This window comes from Osmerus eperlanus, chromosome 19 (assembly GCF_963692335.1).
Source record: "Osmerus eperlanus chromosome 19, fOsmEpe2.1, whole genome shotgun sequence".
NCBI classification, from domain to species: domain Eukaryota; kingdom Metazoa; phylum Chordata; class Actinopteri; order Osmeriformes; family Osmeridae; genus Osmerus; species Osmerus eperlanus.
In genome coordinates, this window is record NC_085036.1 from 12,611,991 (window position 1) to 12,632,119 (window position 20,129).

The following is a 20,129-nucleotide window of genomic DNA, read 5'->3' on the forward strand; positions in this document are numbered from 1 at the left end:
TATTTTTACCTTTGAGACAAAACATACACTGTCCAAACGAGATTAAATAAACATATTAGACCCTATTTAGTTTGTTTATATATGTTATTATTATTATGCTATTTAGGCAATTTAAAAAAATCTTGATGGACAACTATCGGCACATAGGGTTAGGGTTAGGCCCAAGACCTAATGGGATCCCAAATCGTGCACCTGATCTTGTCATACCAAGGCCTATGGTGACGAGTAACGAAGTTTTATTCTTTGGATTGTTTATAAAATGAACATGTTTGATAAATTAACTAGCCTAATACTTAACTAGGCGATAAACTGTGAAAAGAAAAGAAAAAACTGCATGAATAAAAAAATTAATATAGGCTAAAACATCTGTATTATTATTGGATTAGGCTATATTATTGTAGACTATTTTAAAATGGTGAGAATATCAGGTGTCCTCACACAATATAACCCACACTTTACACAATATGCACAACATTCAATACAAATATTTTTAAGATATATGGTAGGTTCATACAAATATGTGTAAGATTGTTGACAATAAGAAGGAATAATGTCAAGTTAATACCACGGTCTGAAAGAGAGAAAACATACAAACCCGAATAAAAACGTCGCAGCAGAAGGTAAATAAATAGCCTACGTTTATTTTTAGAGTAACCTGTAGGCTGAGAAAAAAAAATAAAAAGTGTTTTTCGCCTTTGTTAGAATAGTTTTACTGACAGGCCACTTAGATAGCCTACGACTCTTCCCCCCATAAACATTTAACCTAGGCTATAGACCGATGTATAGAAATGAAACCACAAAAAACGGACAAAACTTCATTCTGCAGTCGTTCCGAGTCGAATAACCTAGGAGAAGTTATAGGCTTGAAAAAAATTATGATAAAATTATTTGAATTAGTAGGCCTATGCCTTTTACGAAATATCAGGACAACTGGAAAGCGCATGGGGTTCACCATCAACAATTATTTAACAAATAGAGATATCAATTTATCCGTTGCAAAGTGTGCTTTTAAAGAAATGATGTCACCTGGAACGATCCCTCCGCTCACATTCAATTTAACAAATTAAAGTTAAAACGTCAGCCAATAGGGTGGCAGAAAAGCTGCCTTAACCAATAAGCGGTAGAGAGAAGATATGCTATTGCGGGCGGGGTGTGTGATGAACAGAATTGTCCCAAGTAACGATTGCCCTGTATCAGCAAAGTCAATGTGTGCACTTGCGCATTACGCAGATGGAAGGAATGATCAGAACCGCAAAGCAAGGGAGAAGATTCGGAATCTGACAAAACTTTAAACATTCTTAACGCAGCCTTAAGATGTCTAGAAATTATTCCACACATAAATAACTGTCGCTAGTCTTCTGCGATCTACAATCGCATCGTCGGTGTGAGCTTTGAGGACCGTGCACAAGCGCCTGGTTAAAGTGTTTGGTAAAGAATGGACCGGACGCCCAGCACAAGCCCCACCGGCGCCAGTCAGCCCACACAACCCGCCCAACACGAACCTATAAGTTTCGGTATTGACCAGATCCTCGGCGGTACTGACCAAGACGGTCCACAGCACACTAATAGGAGCGGTTCGGATCCAGGAAACTCCACAAGTGGAGGGAGTTATCATCTGGGTAGTCCAACCGGAGCCAGCGCGACTCCTTTCACCTCGCTGTCCGGTCCGTTCCATGGCATCGCATCATCATACGAGGAATCGAATGCGTACGGATTGAACTTGACCCTCACACCCGGAGGAGTGATACGCGTCCCGGCACACAGGCCGCTAGCTGCCGCCATTCCTCCTCCCATCACCAGCGCGGTACCCGGCCTCAGCAGCTTAAGTTTCCCATGGATGGAGAGCAGCCAGAGATTTGCCAAGGAAAGATTTGCAGGTAAATATCCTATAATATTGGACCACCTCAAAATGAACCTGGTTAACATTGATTTAATTTAAAATGTGAGTTTCTTGTTCATTCAGGACCTTGTAGCCTATCTACATCCCAGATTAGAAAAAAGAGTTAGGACCGCTGTAATAAGATATTGCCGCTTTTGAGTTGCAGTGAATGGACCCGTTACCGTTATTATTGTGTTGTCAATTCAATGACTGAACTCGTAAAACGATATTTAGAAGAAAAGGGTTCAACTTTTATTGAACCATTTTCAGTTTTGATTCGGCCAAAAAGAGGGATTTCTGAATCATGTGAAAACAAATGTTTTTGTTGTTCCAAATTATTCTTTGACCTGATTTTAGGATTTTCGTGTTAAACTGATTTAAAAACATGATGACATTTTCCTGAGACCTATATCATCAAATTTACGCCATACAAGGTAAATAACATTTTTTGAGTGGACATTTACAACATTAGCTGGAGCAGTGTTATATATTGGCTTTTGTTTCAAGATACAACGTACCAATCAAATAGGCCTTACTAGTAACCCGATGTTGAGAAAGCGAACTATAGGGATATACACTTTTACAGCATATATACAACATAGGAATAAACATATAATAGTTGTATAAATAGGCTACATAAAGAATTAAAGGAACTTCGGTTGGAAATAGGCTATAGTATTTTTACAATGACCCAAATCATAGTTGGAATGCTCTTAGTGTGGATATTTTGTTCATTTATTAGCAAACAAGAAACATATGGATTTATGTTCAATTTAGCTCAAGTTACAATTCTGCACAATTGTTGAAAGTAGCCCAATGCTCATCGTGGCAAACCCACAGTCTAATACTCCACTTAAATACATGTATTTTCTTCTAACATCGCCAGTCTCCACAGAACGTAAAAACGCTTACATAATGACAATAATTAGTAATATTATTATTTGTATAATAATGGTACACGTTTAGTTTTTCTTATTTTTTTCTTATTTGTATTGCAGATTTTATTCTATTCGTATTATGTGACTATTGTTTTTATTGTGATTAAAATGTATATGTTAAGCCTAGAAGAACCTCTTGGCCAGGAAAGAAAAATATGAATCATCATCAGATGAAAAGTGAAAGCATCGTTTTGCAGCATTTTGCCATTACTCCAAATGAATTATGGGGCTTGCATTTATTTGGTCTTCTGGCGAGCAAGATGAAGATGTAAAGGACATTAATATTTCAGCATTGTAATATATGATTGCCTGATGGCGTTTTTCAAGTCGTTTGTGACAGCAGTGAATCATCCTTTCTCACAAATAAATGAAACTTGAATCCCTTATCTGTATTTTTACCAGTCAAAATGGTGTAAATCGAGCCGAATGTGTGGAGGGAAAGAAATGTTGTCTGAGAAAGAAGTGACTGTTTAATAGCTATCATAGTGCTGCTATTGAAGAGACAACATTGCCGTGACCCTGAAGGTCAGCTAATAAAAGGTTCCTGACATATAAATCTTCTGAATGGTAAACCTTGCTTGTCTCTATTCTTTCCTCTTTTATAATCACACACACTTTCATTTTCTATTTCTCCCTATCTCTCACTCTTTTTCTCTACTCTTTCTGTTGCACTCGCTCTCACTTTATCTTTCTTTGTGCTTCTCTCTCCCACACACACACCTCTCCCACACACACAAACACAACCTCAGCAGCCCTTACACCGTTCACCGTGGCAAGGCGTATAGGTCACCCCTACCAGAACCGCACGCCCCCGAAGAGGAAGAAGCCACGGACCTCCTTCTCCAGGGTCCAGATCTGTGAGCTGGAGAAACGCTTCCATCGGCAGAAATACCTGGCCAGCGCGGAACGAGCCGCACTCGCCAAAACCCTCAAGATGACAGATGCCCAGGTGAAGACGTGGTTCCAGAACCGCCGAACGAAATGGAGGTGAGAGAGGGAGGGAGGTGAGGGAGAGGAGGAGAAGGATGGAGATGGAGAAGGATGGAGAGAAACATATTAATTACGTGAATTCCTAACAGATGAGGACACAACTGTATAAGAACATGAAGATTTTTTATGTCTGAAACACGCAACCACTTGAATTTAACAAACATGACCGGCCTGTAATGTATAGGTGACTTGTGTCCCGAGCCAAATACTTTTCAGTGCAAACCTACAAAATATCTCTACAAATTCTTTCATGGTCTATTGTAGTCTTACATCTCACAGTGGGACCACCATGATGCTGTGGATGGGTACTGTCTGATTTGTTGTGTGTTTGTGGTTGACCAGACTAATTGTGGGTGATTCAACCAGTCAAACCCTTGGCGAACCTCATGTTAAAACAGTCTCAAATTACGAGATACATGTTAATGATCTATCTAATACACATCTTCTATATCTGTAGCCAAACCAGTCAATCGTCTACATTGAAATGAGACGCTTGCCTTCTCTTAACCTTCACCAATTCACCTGGCCCTTCAGTAGTGAATCTAAACTTAGATTTGACACTTTGTTTAACAGACTTATATTAGTTCTGTGGACACCTGCCCACCCTCACACCTTGTCCTTGTTGCCAGGCGACAGACAGCCGAGGAGAGGGAGGCGGAGCGTCAGCAGGCCAATCGGCTGATGATCCAGCTTCAGCACGACGCCTTCCAGAAATCTCTGAGCGACTCGGTTCCATCCGACCCGCTCTGCATCCACAACTCCTCCCTGTATGCTCTCCAGAACCTGCAGCCGTGGGCCTCCGAGGAGGGGGGCAAGCTGGGGGGGGTCGCGGCCCTCGTGTGACAGGGCGGGGGGGGGGCGACCAGGACCAGCCGACCCGCTCCGAGACCGGACGATGGAACGATGGACGCTAGCTTGAAGAGTTGCGAATACCAAGAACGAATTATACAAATTCATTATAAATAATTATGTCTGTCGGAGTTTGAGTGTGAAAACGTACGGAAGCCCCCCCCCATACTTGAACAAGGGGGGCTGGGGATGACCCTGGGATCTGGCACCACGTCCAGGGAGGGTGGCATGGGAGCCTTTGGGGGGCGTGTGTGATGGCCGTCCCTGAAGAAGACCCATTACCCTTCCAAACACTGACTGACACGGGACAGATTGCAGACACCATCCCTGCCTTCGTCCATCTGCTCCCAGACCACCACCCGCATTCCGGCCGTGTGGTCCATAACTGACCCTTGTCTGTTCGAGGGGATTTAAAAAAAAAACGGGAGGACAAAAACAGAGCCTTTGGAAATATGACTTCTTCTTTTGCATGGAATCAAAGTTGCCATTCTCAAAAATATTGTGATTAATCAAATGGTTCCTATCAGGAAATCTCGATTGTTTTTTAAAAATAATTTTCATTGGGGTCAAGACAGATGATGGCTATCAGTCACTTTTTCCCCTCTTTAACTAAAGATGATATGATAACTTTTTAATATAATTAGACTATCTCTAAGAAAGGAAAATCAATGTGTACCATACTACGATATATTTTATAGTGGCATGATGGATCAGAATGGATGTTTGACTTGAAGTGTCATCAGTAAACAACCCGGTGTGTCCCGTCTCCAGAAACATGATACTCATTGTACTGTTGCCAGAGAGTGTAGGCAATATTTACGCGAGGGCACACACAATCATGCTCTTTCTCACACACACACATAGGCTACACACACGCATGTACACACAAACATAGGCTGCACGTTTACACACACCTCTCATCTCTCGCATGCAAAACTGCAATGGAATTATTGCGGTTTTGTTCATAATTGAAGTAACAATCAATTGTTTTTTATTATCATTCCTCAGTGTGAACATAAGGTTTAAGGGCTACTGATAAATAAAAAGACGAGGGGAAATTTTTATAAATTTGGAACCAATGACTGCAGATAATTAATTCAAATCGTCCAGGACTGGGTTCACTAGTTGCGTGAAGCAGAATAGTGTCTGCGATCAGGTTTAGGCCTGTTCAATGGGGGTGGGAAAACAACGGTTTACAGATGTAGGCTACGTAAACAGGTGTATCTTCAAAACTCATGCATCATACTTTGTATTTTATACATATGTAAATAACAAAGTAATTAAATCATTTTTGTCATCGCTTTGTATCATATTTGAGTTTTTTCAGCCTTTGTTTACAGTCATCATATTTTCCCCTTGAGGCTGATCTGGTCAAGTCTGTAAGACAGGCTGTACCTTCGTAGAAACGAGTAAAAATCCACATTTAATAACATGTAATACTGACGCACACAAAAAAATGGTCGCAAATCAGTTCTGACAAACTTTAACAGGAGCTGTTACCGTTAAAACCCAAACCTGGCATCAGTGGCATGTCCCGGGGGAATGTGATCCGAGTCGCACCAACGAAGACAGCACTTACGATTTAGTTTTGGTCTGGCAATTTCACAATAAATATGCAATCCTGAACCATATCACTGCATGCTAGTTTTATTTAGCCCCTCGTAAATAAAGTGCAAGGCCTTTAATTCCCAGCGTTAACATAGCTAGTATAGGCCTACAGAGGGACAGCCGTTTACTCACTGTCTGAGCCTAAATATAAGAGCAGGCGTCAACCTAGGGCTCGGCTTCGGATACACGAAGCCTCCGAGACACCCCCAGGAGAAGGGGTGCAGGGTGGAACTCCAACCCAGGTGCAGCTCTGTAGTTCTGGGATAACATCAATTACACACTGGCTCCGTCTGCTGGCCGGTTGAACACACAGCAAGGCCAGGCCGCAGTTGCCATAACATTAATGTATTGTTTTCTAGCAGGTTTTTTTCCCCAATTAAAAAGTAACCACCAGTGTTTTATATAGACTAGCAAAACTGCTAAATAAAATACAAAGCTAGTCACTCTTCCTGTGTCTTTATTCAAATGTCACAAAATCCAGTCTTATCCATCTTGTAAAATATTCCAAGATGAATCAACATTTCTTCCCCAAAGCTTATACTGTCAAGCATATTATTCCTACGAAAACCTGCTCAAGTTGGTATTTATTAAATCACTGAGATGCCAATTTGGTCCTTGGCTCTTTCAAGATATTCGTACATTTGCAGCTCAAACACCCGACACACACACACGTGTAAAAACATTAACTTTTAATCACGTTGATAAGATTTTGTCAGCCATCAAGTCATTCGTTAACCAATACATGGCAAGAACCAACATCCAAACATACGCAAACCTTGAACAGTCTATGGAGGGCATGGAACGAGCAGCAAAACCACTCAAATACAAAACAAAAAAATCTAATAAACATAGGAACAGACACACCCCACACTCTCCGAGGCTACCTATAACACAGTAGCAAAGATTTCATTTACACATTTACAAAATGCAAAAGTTCCAAGTGAGGAGATTCTCCCCCCCCCCCTCCCCTTTGTCTTTTTACATGACCTTGACAAGTAACCACGGAGACGATGGATGAGGCCTGTGTGCACTGTCATCCATCCCTTCCACTGAGCTGCTGCTGGAGGGGGGATTGGAGGGGCTACTGTGGTGTGGGAGGGGCTAGTGTGGAGTGGGAGGGGCTAGTGTGGCGTGGGCGGCACAGAGGCTTGAGGGGGGCGGGAGGTGGGTCAATTCAAGCAAAGAAACAAAGTCTGGAAAATTAAACTGAGGAAAAAAAAGAAAATGGTGGGTAGGTTGTTATTTCTTTTCTGTCAGTGTCTGTCTCCACTTCCACAACTCCTGGATGATCTGAGGGAGGGAGAGAAGAAGTCAACACCAGCACCATCCATATCCAATATGGACCAAGGATCGATCCATTGGCGATGTCAAGAAACAGTGAAGGTTGACAGCTCAGAACTTCTTAGAGGTTTGGTATGTTCTTTCAGCCTTGCCATCAAAACCATATTGTTCATCATTGCTGTGCAGGGAGTTGGAGATAAGAGTAATGTTTGAACTATTGAGATGCTACGGTACCTTGGTATCAGTGACCTTCATGCTCAGCTTCAGGAAGTTCTCAAACTTGGGCTGGAGTTTAGGCAGCCCAACTCCCTAGTTCAAAAACAGAAAAAGTTGTTTACTTAATGCGACATTTCAGTGACATTTAGCCTTGTAGTATCCCTTAGATATGGCAAATGAGAACCTTAGTCTCCACTCCCCAATGCTGATGGAACCGTGTCTCTAAGTTAGTCCACCTTCAGTCTCAGTCTTTTGGTAAGCAGTTGTTGAAAAACACATCAGCAAACATCAGCTCAACAAATATCATCTCTGTCTGAAGATGGCTTTAGTATCTGGTCAAGAGGGGCAGATCAACCCAAACAGCATCTTCCAATGGGTCTCCATGGTGATCCAGAACAAGAGTCACTCCCTCAGAACCAAGTCGCTGATCCGACACTAACCTTCCCCACAGACGCTGCCATCTTGGCCTTCAGCTCGTCGACGGAGAGGGGGGCCTGGGGGGTTTTGGGCGTCTGAGGCTTCTTGTTGCCCTTGCCCTGGGAGTCGGGGGTCTTCGGCTGGGGACAGGACACACTCGGTAAGACGGGAAGGAGCAGCGTTCTCACGCAACGGTTTAAAAACGTGCAACAAACACAAACCAGCTGAAGGAAGATTTCACATTTCAGTAAGAGCGCAGGTGTATTTTGGTAAGCTCTGCAGCTACGTCATCAGAACAACTCTGACTGCTGATAAGCAGTGAACGACAGACATATTCCATTTCACCTTAGACAACTGGACCATTTGTTCAAAGCATTGTAAATGTAAGATCCTGTAATAATGCTGAAAGGTTAATAAATAAAGAGTGATTGGCGTGAGTGGATCCCTGGACCTCACCTGCTTCCCGGCAGGTGTGTTTGCTTTGGGGGTCTTCCCGTTCTGTGCGGGGGTCTGGGCTTTGGACGGAGTCTTCTTGGGCTGGACAGAAAACGGACATTGATTTAGATTTGAGAGAAGTATAAAAAGACCAACACCATTCCTTCAGGTTCACTTCTGTGACAGTGTGTGTGTGTCTCTCACCTTGACAGGGGACGGTTCAGGTTCACTCTCCTCTTCATCATCATCATCATCATCCCTGACAAAAGGAACAACGTTTAGTCTCTTTATAAACTTCAGGATGAAACAGGAAGAAAGCTGACAGACACTTACTCCTCATCGTCATCCTCCTCATCGACATCTTCATCCATTTTTATCCTTTTCTAAGAAAGGGGGAGAACAGTCGTATGAACTCAGGCGACCTGTGGTGTTGATGTAGCAGGATATGAGAAGGTTTCACCGGTGAGACCTACAGATTTAAGGGCTGGTGCCGAAGCAGGTCTCTTCTTGGATGTCTGGACCAGCTCTTCCTCCTCCTCGTCATCCTCCTCGTCAAACGTCTGGTCTCCTCCCATAACTAACCAACGACACCACGTCACATTAGACCAGGTCGCACACAAGGACCAGGCATTTATATGAGCGCAGTTTACGGACATCGGTAGCCTCAGTCTTTTGGTAAGCAGTTGTTGAAAAAACACATCAGCAAACATCAGCTCAACAAATATCATCTCTGACTACAGGTGCCACGCAACGCCTCGGATTCAAAGGAGCCCGTCTTCCGGAAAGTCCCCAGTAACTGATTACTTTCTGGTATGACCAGAAGGGGGCAGTAAGGAGAATGGCAATACTTACCAACCAGGTGCTGACCACTGATGTGGATGGGGCCGGAACCGGACTTGAGGCGGAACACAGCCGGGGGAGTGATTCCAAACCCACTGAGGCACACCTGCCACACCGTCACCAGTCACTCTCAGAACAAGCTACGTACTACTTAAGAGTTACAGCTGTAATGTTCTCATTTAGCTGATGCTTTTATCCAAAGACACGTGAAGGTTTCAACCTGTGATCTCTTGATCTGCAGTCAAATGGTCTGCCCATGAACTGTACCCATCCTCTCATATAGGACTTACTACACCCTCTATGTGCGTGTCTTAGGATAAAAACATGCCCTAAATGCATATTTGTAATACACTTGATAAAATGGAACCATCTCTTAAGTTAAAAGACAATCTTTAGACTCAGTCTTTTGGTAAGCAGTTGTTGAAAAAACACATCAGCAAACATCAGCTCAACAAATATCATCACTGTCTGAAGATAGCTTTAGTATCAGGAGCTGCATCCCTTCCTTAATGGAACACGCAGTGAGGAGGGATAAATGCTACGATTAGGGTCTACTTACACAGGGTAGGGTGGAAGGCTTCAGTGATGCCAACACTGCCTTAACCTTCTGACCTTCTGTGTCCTGGCCTTCTACCTCTACGATGTTCAGCTCATCACTGGTGGTCTGGTCCACACACACCTGGGAACATGGGATAAGAGAACATTAAAAGGATGGAAAATAATTTACACTTCAAATGCACGATTGATATTAACATTTAAAACTCGTATGTATTTTAGACATCGTCGTTGAATGTGATGAAACGTTATTGCCTCAATGAGGAGAATAGAGGTAATATGGTTGATACCATTCTTAAATCCAACTGGTGATCGAAATCATCGTCTTCTGGGTTAAACACAACCTCCTTCCCTGACTTCAACTCGCACCCTATACAGTGAGAGAAGGAACTTGTCAATGAATGTCAATTAAAAACAGAGAAAAACATTTGCGTCCATCGCGTCCTCAGTTCATTCCTGGTTATGGGGTCAGTTGAGGTGAGAACCAATCGTGGCACCCCACGCGGCCGGGACAGCGTGCGCATTAGCCAACTAGCAAAGCTAGCTAACCTTACAACAAGCTCGTTGCCAATTACATTTCATTTACAAGTCTGTAATCAGTAGTTGAACACTAAGAAGAGGCACCTTCCTCGTAGCCACGGTTGTCAAACTACTGTCTGGCTAGATTAACTATTTGTCTTAGAAAAGAGATCATGGTGTAGCCATGCGTGTGCGCCATCTTAAAAGCACGTGTTCATTGATACGCACTAAGTTAGCTCGCTAGCGAGCACAAACGCCAGATCACTTATTTGACAAGCAATACTTGTACATAAAATACCAACTTAATGTATGTTTAGTTGTGACTTTTGCCAGTATTATATTTCCCATATACATGGGTTATGTTTAACAATAGCTACGTAAGCCAGTAACACCGACGTAAGCCAGGCTTCGTTTGGCTACAGTAGCTAAAATAAATTCCAGTTCAGTTGAAAAGGAATAGCTTCCCAAAGCAACACAATTCAAAGCATCTCACCATAAAGAAAGGACTGTGGGCCCACTTGCTCATCATCCATGCCGTTCATTCTTGCTAGCTTTGCCTTCTCCTACTTTTCCTTCTGCCGCTTCTGACTGTGAGATGAAAGTGACCGATTGCTCATTCACGCTGAAAGTAGATGCAAGTACGCAGTGCGCAGGCCCTCCCCAAGATGTCATAACCACGCCTCCGTTCTTGTCTTGTCCAATCTCTCTCTCTCTCTCTCTCTCTCTCTCTCTCTCTCTCTCTCTCTCTCTCTCTCTCTCTCTCTCTCTCTCTCTCTCTCTCTCTCTCTCTCTCTCTCTCTCTCACAAACACACACACACACACACACATACACATGCACACTCACACAGAGAACCGACTCGTGCATATAACATATAACAAATCCAAAGGTTTTTTTTTTTTCTCTCAAAACTTTTTATTGATAACGTCTGTACAGCATAATGATCTCGCTCTATCACAGAAATGTTGTCTTTTGCTTCCGTACGCAAAGTTATGTCCACTGATTATTATTCATCATTAGATAGTGTATTAGTGACAAATATATTTGAATAAGCAAAATATTTGAAAATGTTTGTTATCTGTTGTTGGTCTTAACATGAGTGGTCTGGTAGTGATCACCATCTCGGTCTCGTCCCTATATAGCATGTATTCATAATAATTACACGTGCCTCTATGAATTGAAAGACATCACAACTAACTTCAACGGATACAACACAGACGAAGAATCACAGGACATTATTACAACCGCGCTTCTCTATCTCTCTCTTTTGCTCTCTCTCGTCTCTCTCTCTTTTGCTCTCTCGTCTCTCTTTCTCTCTCTATCTCTTTCTCTCTCTCTCTCTCTCTCTTTCCATTTTTCTCTTTTCTCTTCTCTGCATCTCTCTCCAGTCACAGGAACGCAGACCCAGCATTTATAATCATCATCAAAACCGCGAGATGACATTTTAAACCAGTGTGGAGGTGGGTGGATCTCCAAGCCCACATTGTATTCGGCATTGCTAAGAGACAGACGAACAGACATCTTAACAGGCCAGCAGCAGCAAAGCCAACATTACATTTAGTCATTTAGCAGACTAAATGACTTTAGCGACTAGGATTTAGCGACTTACAGTAAGTACAGGGACATTCTCCCCGAGGCAAGTAGGGTGAAGTGCCTTGCCCAAGGACACAACGTCATTTTGCACGTCCGGGAATCGAACCAGCAACCTTCTGATTACTAGCCCGATTCCCTAACCACTCAGCCAGCTGACTCCCAGAGAAACAGAAGTTATCCCAACAGTGTAAACAATCACTGCACATGACACTTGAAACAAACAGGACATTTAGGACAACCTCATAATTCAGATAGCACAACACAACAATGTTTATGAATAAATAAGAACTTAGGCATGTCACACCATGTCATGAAATACACAATTCATGATGCAGTCATTAAATACAAGCTCATAAGACATAGCCCTGGTCAAGCAAAGGTCTGGTTAAGAGCAAGGTGATTCCTCAAGCTCCAACATGCAATTTTATTTTTGTCAGGAAAGTGTCCCTGCTTGTGTAGTTTCAGCTCCTGGTAGACAGGGGGAAGCCTTTCAGGAGCGCTTACAACAATAACACGACAAACTAAAAGGATGGAGCAAGTTTGAATCCATCTGGGGTGTCACATACCCAGTGAAGCATGAGTATCTCTGTGGATTTGGAAGCGGAGAACCACACAGAGAAACAAATCTGTCTCGAAGAGCATCAGTCCACTTCCCACCCGCATGACAGTGATCTCTCAGCTGGTCATGTCGACATGAGTTCGGGTCCTTTGTTCGGTCAGTCCATGAGCAGGCTGGTCAACACGCAGAGACATGATTTGGCAAATGCGTGAACGACGATGAGATCAAAAAATGAGAGAAGCTGACTGCACTGTGTATTCATCCGCACAAACAGGGACACACATACACACCTCCTTTCCTAAGATTGTCTTTCCCGGGATCCTTCATCATTCCATGTCTACATCACATTTTCAAACAGCTGCATGGATCTCATCATGGTTTCATCCTGTTGAGGGAGGGAACACAGTTATGCGTAGTTCCACCACATCACCATTAGATGTCAGTGTTGTCAGCCAGATAAGCACCAGTCTCTTCACTGAATCTCCTCTCTCTGTGACTACAGGTTATTGAAGCACCGGAAAGTTTCTTCATAATATTTACATTTTTGTCATTTAGCAGATGTTCTTATCCAGAGCGACTTACAGTAAGTACAGGGACATTCCCCCCGAGGCAAGTAGGGTGAAGTGCCTTGCCCAAGGACACAAAGTCATTTTTCAGGGCCGGGAATCAAACCGGCAACCTTCTGATTACTAGCCCAATACCCTAACCGCTCAGCCACCTGACTCCCTATAATATATGGACAAACTGTTTGGATTGGGTTTGGATTGTGTTACCACCTTGGGGGCTACTTACCTCCTGACAAGCCACAATGAACTCCTCTAGGGTCACTACTCCATCTTTATTTTTATCCATTTTCTGGGAGGAAAGAAAATGGAAGAGAAATACTTTCAGTAGAGCCATTATGTGCTGTAAAAAGCACTGTACAGTGACTCATGTTACTTTAGGAGAACGTACACCTAAAATGTTCAGAAGCACTCACTGTATGCATGTGAAAACATCTATCAATCGTATTTTGAGTTTAAAACATTAGTAGTTGTTGTTTGTACGTGAAACATTTGACACAGTAATGGTTACTGCGGCTGTGATTTCACCTGGAAAAATGCATCCACGTGTTGCTTAGGGACGTCTCCCTTGATTGCTGGGTATGTGTACTTGCCCATCATGTCATAAATGGCCCTCACAATCTCTGTCATTTCCTAAAACAGACAAACCCAACACAGAACACAGGTATTTTACGGTTGTCTTGTCTCGTCGTAAAAACTTTATTGCTCATTGCTCACTGCCCAGAATGGCCTGTGTTATACTGTGCATCTGAAAAAGATATTTGTACAGACTTTCATTTATATATATCTTTGACTATATTCATGCAGTTGTCCCTAACACTGAATGCATTACATAATTCATGAAACATAAACATAGATAGACATGCATGAGGTTTGACTGCTACTCTGACAGACCTCCCTGTTGATGTAGCCATCTCTGTTGATGTCGTAAAGATGAAAAGTCCACTCCAGCTTCTCTCTCAGGGTGCCCCGCAGCAGTGTAGACAGCCCTGTCACAAACTCCTGTGAGAGAGAGGGGGGGGGGGGGAGGGGGGGGGGGAGGGGGAGGGTGGAGAGACATACTCACATTAAACACACTCTACTACAACCCATCCTTGTCTGTTACAAAAACAACCCCCACACACACGGGATGAAAACACTTTCCCCCCCACACACCCTTCATCCCACAATGGAGGGAAAGGAGAGAAAAGAGAGAGGCAGAGGAGAGAGAAGAGAGAGGCAGAGGAGAGAGAAGAGAGAGGCAGAGGAGAGAGAAGAGAGAGGAGAGCGAAGAGAGAGGCAGAGGAGAGAGAAGAGAGAGGCAGAGGAGAGAGAAGAGAGAGGCAGAAGAGAGAGAAGAGAGAGGCAGAGGAGAGAGAAGAGAGAGAGAGAAGGACAGAGGAGGGAGAGAGTTAAAGAGGAGTAATGACGGATTCAGCGTACAACAGACGGTCTTTATCAAGACAGTTTTTTGAAAGAACATTTGGCGTCATACCTCAAATTTAATCGATCCGTTGTTTGTCGTGTCAAACGCGTTGAAGAGATAATGTGCATAAGTACTAGCATCTGAAATAACACAAATAAAAGACATGTAATGCAAGAAGACAGAGACAGAAAGATGGAGAGAAAGAGGGAGAGAGAGAGAGAGAGGGAGAGAGACAGAGAAAGAGACAGTGTAAGAGAGAGAGAGACAGACAGAGACAGAGAGAGAAAGAGAGAAAGAGGGAGAGAGAGAGAGAGAGAGAGAGGGGAGAGAGAGAGACAGAGAAAGAGACAGTGTAAGAGAGAGAGAGACAGACAGAGAGAGAAAGAGAGAAAGAGAGAGAGAGACAGATAGAGAGAGAGAGATCCGGAGGTCTCATGTACAGAGCATGTTCAGAAGGTGAACCACAGCACACTGCCGTACCTCCGTGGGGGAAGAACTGAGAGTAGATGTGCTTGAACGTCTCCTCGTTCACCACTCCACTCGGACACTCCTGAGGAAACAAAACGCCGTGGTTACCCTCACCTGTGTCTGTGTGTGTGTCTTAGTGTGGGAGTCAGATGGCTGAGCGGTTAGGGAATCAGGCTAGTAATCAGAAGGTTGTCGGTTCGACACCCGGCCGTGCCACACAACGTTGTGTCCTTGGGCAAGGCACTTCACCCTACTTGCCTCGGGGGGAATGTCCCTGTACTTACTGTAAGTCACTCTGGATAAGAGCGTCTGCTAAATGACTAAATGTAAATGTAAATGTTTGAGTGTGTATGTGTGTCCACATGTGTGTATCTGTGTGTGTTCCTTCTCATCCTCACCAGAAGTCAAGCTCCCAGAGTTCAACCAAATCAAACAGAACCATCGAAAATGGATGGACTCACCAGCACTAGACTATTTTGAGAACGTTTGAGTGTTTCTCGAGAATACGTCAACAGACATTCCTTAATCTCCTTCTTCTGGGTGTATGGGGGGGTAACAGAGCGTGTAATTGTCGTTATGGCATGTGACAGGCTTAGCTGCTCAAGCCAAAGGCTTGCACGTTAAGATTAGTGGCAACAGACGTAGAAGACGGGCACTAAACACTTATTCATACATTTGAGTTAAAGATGAAAGAAGAGGAGAGACAGGAACACGGCTTAAGAGCAGACGAAAGCAGGAGATATGGTGTTCCTGAGGTGTGTGGGAGAGAGAGAGAGATGAGAAAACAGAGAACGAGAGAGAGAGAGATGGGGAAACAGAGAACGAGAGAGAGAGAGATGGGGAAACAGAGAACGAGAGAGAGAGAGAGAGAGAGAGAGAGAGAGATGAGGAAACAGAATGAGAGAGAGAGATGAGGAAACAGAGAACGTGAGAGAGATGAGAAAACAAAGAATGAGAGAGAGAGATGAGGAAACAAAGAATGAGAGAGAGAGATGAGGAAACAAAGAATGAGAGAGAGAGAGATGAGAAAACAAAGAATGAGAGAGAGAGATGAGGAAACAGAGACAAAGGAAGATAATTGAGGTGATGGATGGCGCGGGGCCAGGGTGGAAGGGAGATCGGGGAGGAGATGAAAGGAGAAGGGAAGAGTGTCGTACGTTCTTGAAGCCCCGGTAGAGGATCTGAAGTTCCTGCTTGGTGAAGTTGGTCTGGGCCTCCAGCTGTTCCAAACCCTCTGGCCTGTGACACACCGTGGTCATCTCCAGCTCATCATCCACCTTATCTACACGGAGGGAGGGAGGGAGGGAGGGAGGGAGGGAGGGAGGGAGGAGAAACAAAAGGAGAAAGGAGAGAGGGAAAGAGAAAATACAGCGACATCAGCACAAATGACTAATAAAATTGGCCCATTCCAAACCCGAATTATGCTTTTTATTGTATTTCGTTTACACAATGTCACACAACTTTACTGCGAACAGACCAAGGAGAAGGCAGCAGAGAAAGAGATCGAGGAAAAGGTGGAGGAGGGGGAAGAAGAGGATTCGAGAAGGTGCGGATGAGACGGATGAGAAGACAGGTTTCCCCCGGGGAGGACCTGAGGGTGCTTACTGGGACACCTTGGTGCTTTGCGTACGGTGCTGGAGAGATGAATTGTGGGTAAGAATGTGATGAGCTAGACGTTCCCCTGGGTGAGGGAGTATCATTCAGATCACCTGCAGCCAGGGGAGAACCACCTCAGGGAAAGCACGCCAACACGCTCAGCGCACAACCGCTACACGTGCCTCAACACAATTGCACATTCAAACTACATGCACCTGCACGTAAACCAGCCGAGAGGGACGATTCTAGAGTCTTCGTATCCATATGACTTCTCTTCTGATAGAAATGCTGTAAGAGGATAAGCTGACGGTTTGATAATATGCAGTAAACACCCACACACATCGAAATAAACACACACACACACACACACAGTGTCCTGCAGGTCAAGCTGTAGCTGTGTCAACTCCACAGAGCCTGAGACAGAGAGAGAGAAATAGAGAGAGAGAGAGAGAGAGAGAGAGATGGAGAGAGAGAGAGATGGAGAGAGAGGTAGAGAGGGAATGAGAGAGAGAGAGATGGAGAGAGAGGTAGAGGGAATGAGAGAGAGAGATGGAGAGAGAGATAGAGAGGGAATGAGAGAGAGAGATGGAGAGAGAGAGAGAGATATAAATATATATAGAGAAAGAGATGGAGAGAGAGAAATAGAGAGAGAGAGATGGAGAGAGAGAGAGTGAATGAGAGAGAGAGATGGAGAGAGAAAGAAAGAGAAATAGAGAGAGAGGGGATGAGAAAGAGAGAGAGAGAGAGCTCCTGTATGTGAGGGGGGGGGGCTGCTGTGGAGCAGTGTAGACGTGAGTGATTCATCCCAAGACAGATCCCACCCTCATATTTCACACCCAGAGCCACACTCGACTGCTCTGTTCACCTCACAAACACCCGCATGGACACGACACGAGGACCACAGTATCGTCCACAGACTGTCCTCTTCACTGCCTGACACAGCTTTCCATGAGTGGGACTGCAAGACATCCACCCAAAGCTGCAGATCGCCTGCAGCTCCTCCACTGTCTCTGTGCCGTGTGGTGTGCTGTCAGCCCCAGGTTGGATGATTCCCTGCTGGGTAATCATAGCTTAGCCTCCCTGAACGCCCATGGTTGATCTGGGCTCACAGGGCCCCCCCCCCAGATCCCTCCCTGCAGTTCCACATCTAAACCGGATCATCTGTTTATCACTGCGTTGCTCGACATCAACAACAGCCTCGGTTTCTTCTGAGAGCTGCTCTCGTGTTCAGATCGATGATCTGGTGTTGGAAGAGGCCCGCACGTTTCTGTTAATCAGGGTGAAGATGAACCGATAATGCTGGCAGGGCGGTTCTATGTCTCTGTCTCTCTGTCTCTCTGTCTCTCTGTCTCTCTGTCTCTCTGTTTACCTGTTTACCTGTCTGTCTGTCTGTCTTCCTGCCTGCCTGTCTGTCTGTTCATCATCTTCAGCGTGAACGTCATGTATTTTGTCTCTTGGTTACAACTAATCACAGCTAATCTGTTCCTGCCTTTTTCATCTCTTGGTGGGTTTAAACCTTCTATCCTTCAAAACTGTGTTCTGGATATCTCCTTTTTCTTCTTCAATCAACCTCAGTAGCAATCCCTTGCTTATTTCTCGTCGTCATGGAGACAGACAAGCATCGTTCCATGAACGCAGTCGGGTGCGCTAATAAAATTCAGATTAAATAAAGATTAATGTGTAAGCCTCCCACACCAGAAACAAACAGTGGAGAGTGTCTCAATGTGTTCAGTGTATCAGCCCACAGGTGCTGTGAGTATCACATGACACTGAGCATCATACTGTGATGCTGCACAGATATCTGCAGAGACACACACCTTACTGGAGGAAACAAAGATATACACAAGCATGTGGGGAACAAATTCATATGATTTAATAGGATCAGATGCAGTCAGGAAGTTAATGACGGAATGGAGAAGGAATCAGAGAGGTGAAGGGATGGAGAAGAGAGGGATGAGAGAGGCGAAGAGAGGGATGAGATGGAGGAGAGAGAGAGGAAAGATGGAAGAGAGGGATGAGATGGAGGAGAGAGGGATGAGAGAGGTGAAGAGAAGGATGAGATGGAGGAGAGAGGGATGAGAGAGGTGAAGAGAGGGATGAGATGGAGGAGAGAGAGAGGAAAGATGGAGGAGAGAGGGATGAGAGAGGTGAAGAGAAGGATGAGAGGGATGGAGAGAGGGATGAGAGATGGAGGAGAGATGGAGGAGAGAAGATCAGCCTGAAGATGCTGTAATTGGATGAAATAAATGTGTGAAAATAAAGACGTGATGGTGAGAAAAGAGAGGAAGAGAAAGTGTGAGAGATGAAGGGAAAATACAAGGAATATATTGGAGAGAGTGACAGAAGAATAGAAGAATAATTAAGATCATATGCAATCTCTGTAGGGGAAAGGAAAGAGACAGTGACAGAAAGAAGAGAAGGGGGTTTCGATCCAACAACATCAAACATTTAGAGATTGGAGAACGAAGGTTACCCAACCCAGCAGGACACAAGCGCTTGGCCTGGATTCCACGGAAACATCATCATAAACAACCTCTATACCGCATTATCTCTGATCATGAACCAAATACACACAAAACATAGATTACAGATATAGAATGCCAATAAGCCAACAAAACAAAAAAAGAAATACTGCACGATCTCAAAGCTGTTAAGATGTTACAGTGCAAACAAGAGTTTGATCATTAACAAACAGAGTCTCAATCCTAAACAAACGGACCAATCAAACGTGCTAAATGAAGTGACATCAGGGTTTGGGTCTCTGCCAAACGAATATTATTGAGCACCTTTTTGGGTGGAGGACGGGAATGGGATGGAGTGCAGAGAGGAGGGATGTGATATTACGCAATCCCTCGAGATGTCAGGGAGTAATTGTGTCATCTGCTGTCCAATCTTGGTCCTGGGAGGCGGGGTTTTTATTATTATTTATTATTATTTATGATTACTGCTTGAGACTTAATTAAGAGGATTAATCCTCACTATTTATGAGGGGTGATATATGTACTAATAACAACCTGCACCAATCCTTCCCCTCATTCACTGGAAATCAACAAAGGATGTTCCTTCGTGTTTTATGGTAAAAAGGATGCAAGTATAAATTGGTAGGCTACAAATGACCTGAACACAATGCAGGTCTACAGTATACAGAATAATTTGGACTCGTCATGTTCAGCATGGCAATGCCTCATGAACCCATGTTGCAATGAGACGGAGAGATGCGTAAAAACAAAATCACGTGTGAGATACGAAACGCGTCCGTGTTTGGAGCTGCCCAACACGCTCGTCTCCTCAGTAAACCACCATACGTGGAAATAGCGTCCGTGCGAACTGAGAGAACTGGGAATGTTTGCTTCCTGTTATGTCACAGAGTGAGTCACCTCAAAGTCTTTACCGCGCCGAGCGTCCCTGTTTACCAGCAG

At 44.1% G+C, this 20,129-nt stretch overlaps 3 protein-coding genes and 1 non-coding gene across 7 annotated transcripts; 1 reads left to right on the forward strand and 3 right to left on the reverse strand.

The window, feature by feature from the left end:
• The first annotated feature begins 1,255 nt into the window (after positions 1 to 1,255).
• On the forward strand, positions 1,256 to 4,650 carry tlx3b (T cell leukemia homeobox 3b). Its single transcript, XM_062485798.1, has 3 exons — positions 1,256 to 1,877; positions 3,567 to 3,804; positions 4,437 to 4,650. The coding sequence occupies exons 1-3, from the start codon at positions 1,436 to 1,438 to the stop codon at positions 4,648 to 4,650; spliced, it is 894 nt and encodes a 297-aa protein (XP_062341782.1). The 5' UTR covers positions 1,256 to 1,435.
• A 2,288-nt stretch (positions 4,651 to 6,938) lies between these two features.
• npm1a (nucleophosmin 1a) lies at positions 6,939 to 11,180 on the reverse strand. Of its 4 annotated transcripts, none has more exons than XM_062485605.1 (11): positions 11,021 to 11,180; positions 10,299 to 10,378; positions 10,013 to 10,132; positions 9,466 to 9,559; positions 9,087 to 9,190; positions 8,947 to 8,996; positions 8,818 to 8,866; positions 8,635 to 8,715; positions 8,202 to 8,318; positions 7,780 to 7,854; positions 6,939 to 7,554 (listed from the first exon to the last, which is right to left on the reverse strand). In XM_062485605.1, exons 1-11 carry the CDS (start codon positions 11,067 to 11,069, stop codon positions 7,504 to 7,506), a joined length of 870 nt encoding a protein of 289 aa, XP_062341589.1. In that variant the 5' UTR covers positions 11,070 to 11,180; the 3' UTR covers positions 6,939 to 7,503. The 4 variants fall into 4 exon arrangements, with proteins under 4 accessions (XP_062341589.1, XP_062341588.1, XP_062341587.1 ...); XM_062485604.1 differs by having other exon boundaries at positions 8,818 to 8,869; XM_062485603.1 differs by having other exon boundaries at positions 8,818 to 8,872.
• Positions 7,653 to 7,724, reverse strand: LOC134040153 (small nucleolar RNA SNORD61). Its single transcript, XR_009932863.1, has one exon. It is a non-coding gene; the product is annotated as a small nucleolar RNA SNORD61 (small nucleolar RNA).
• Positions 11,181 to 12,936: 1,756 nt separating the features above from the next.
• Positions 12,937 to 16,410, reverse strand: kcnip1b (Kv channel interacting protein 1 b). Its single transcript, XM_062486116.1, has 7 exons — positions 16,272 to 16,410; positions 15,127 to 15,196; positions 14,716 to 14,786; positions 14,136 to 14,243; positions 13,770 to 13,874; positions 13,471 to 13,533; positions 12,937 to 13,063 (listed from the first exon to the last, which is right to left on the reverse strand). Exons 1-7 carry the CDS (start codon positions 16,371 to 16,373, stop codon positions 13,016 to 13,018), a joined length of 567 nt encoding a protein of 188 aa, XP_062342100.1. The 5' UTR covers positions 16,374 to 16,410; the 3' UTR covers positions 12,937 to 13,015.
• Positions 16,411 to 20,129: the final 3,719 nt, after the last annotated feature.

Coding starts and splice junctions, on each gene's coding strand:
- tlx3b (XM_062485798.1), top strand. CDS start 1,436: ATGGACCGGACGCCCAGCACAAGCCCCACCGGCGCCAGTCAGCCCACA. Junction 1,878..3,566: donor TGCCAAGGAAAGATTTGCAG/GTAAATATCCTA, acceptor ACACAACCTCAG/CAGCCCTTACACCGTTCACC. Junction 3,805..4,436: donor AACCGCCGAACGAAATGGAG/GTGAGAGAGGGA, acceptor CCTTGTTGCCAG/GCGACAGACAGCCGAGGAGA.
- npm1a (XM_062485603.1), bottom strand. CDS start 11,069: ATGAACGGCATGGATGATGAGCAAGTGGGCCCACAGTCCTTTCTTTAT. Junction 9,191..9,465: donor CAGTGGTCAGCACCTGGTTG/GTAAGTATTGCC, acceptor GTCGTTGGTTAG/TTATGGGAGGAGACCAGACG. Junction 7,555..7,779: donor TGAAGGTCACTGATACCAAG/GTACCGTAGCAT, acceptor TCCCTCCCTCAG/ATCATCCAGGAGTTGTGGAA.
- kcnip1b (XM_062486116.1), bottom strand. CDS start 16,373: ATGACCACGGTGTGTCACAGGCCAGAGGGTTTGGAACAGCTGGAGGCC. Junction 15,197..16,271: donor TCTACCGGGGCTTCAAGAAC/GTACGACACTCT, acceptor TTGTTTCCTCAG/GAGTGTCCGAGTGGAGTGGT. Junction 14,244..14,715: donor ACGGATCGATTAAATTTGAG/GTATGACGCCAA, acceptor TCTCTCTCACAG/GAGTTTGTGACAGGGCTGTC.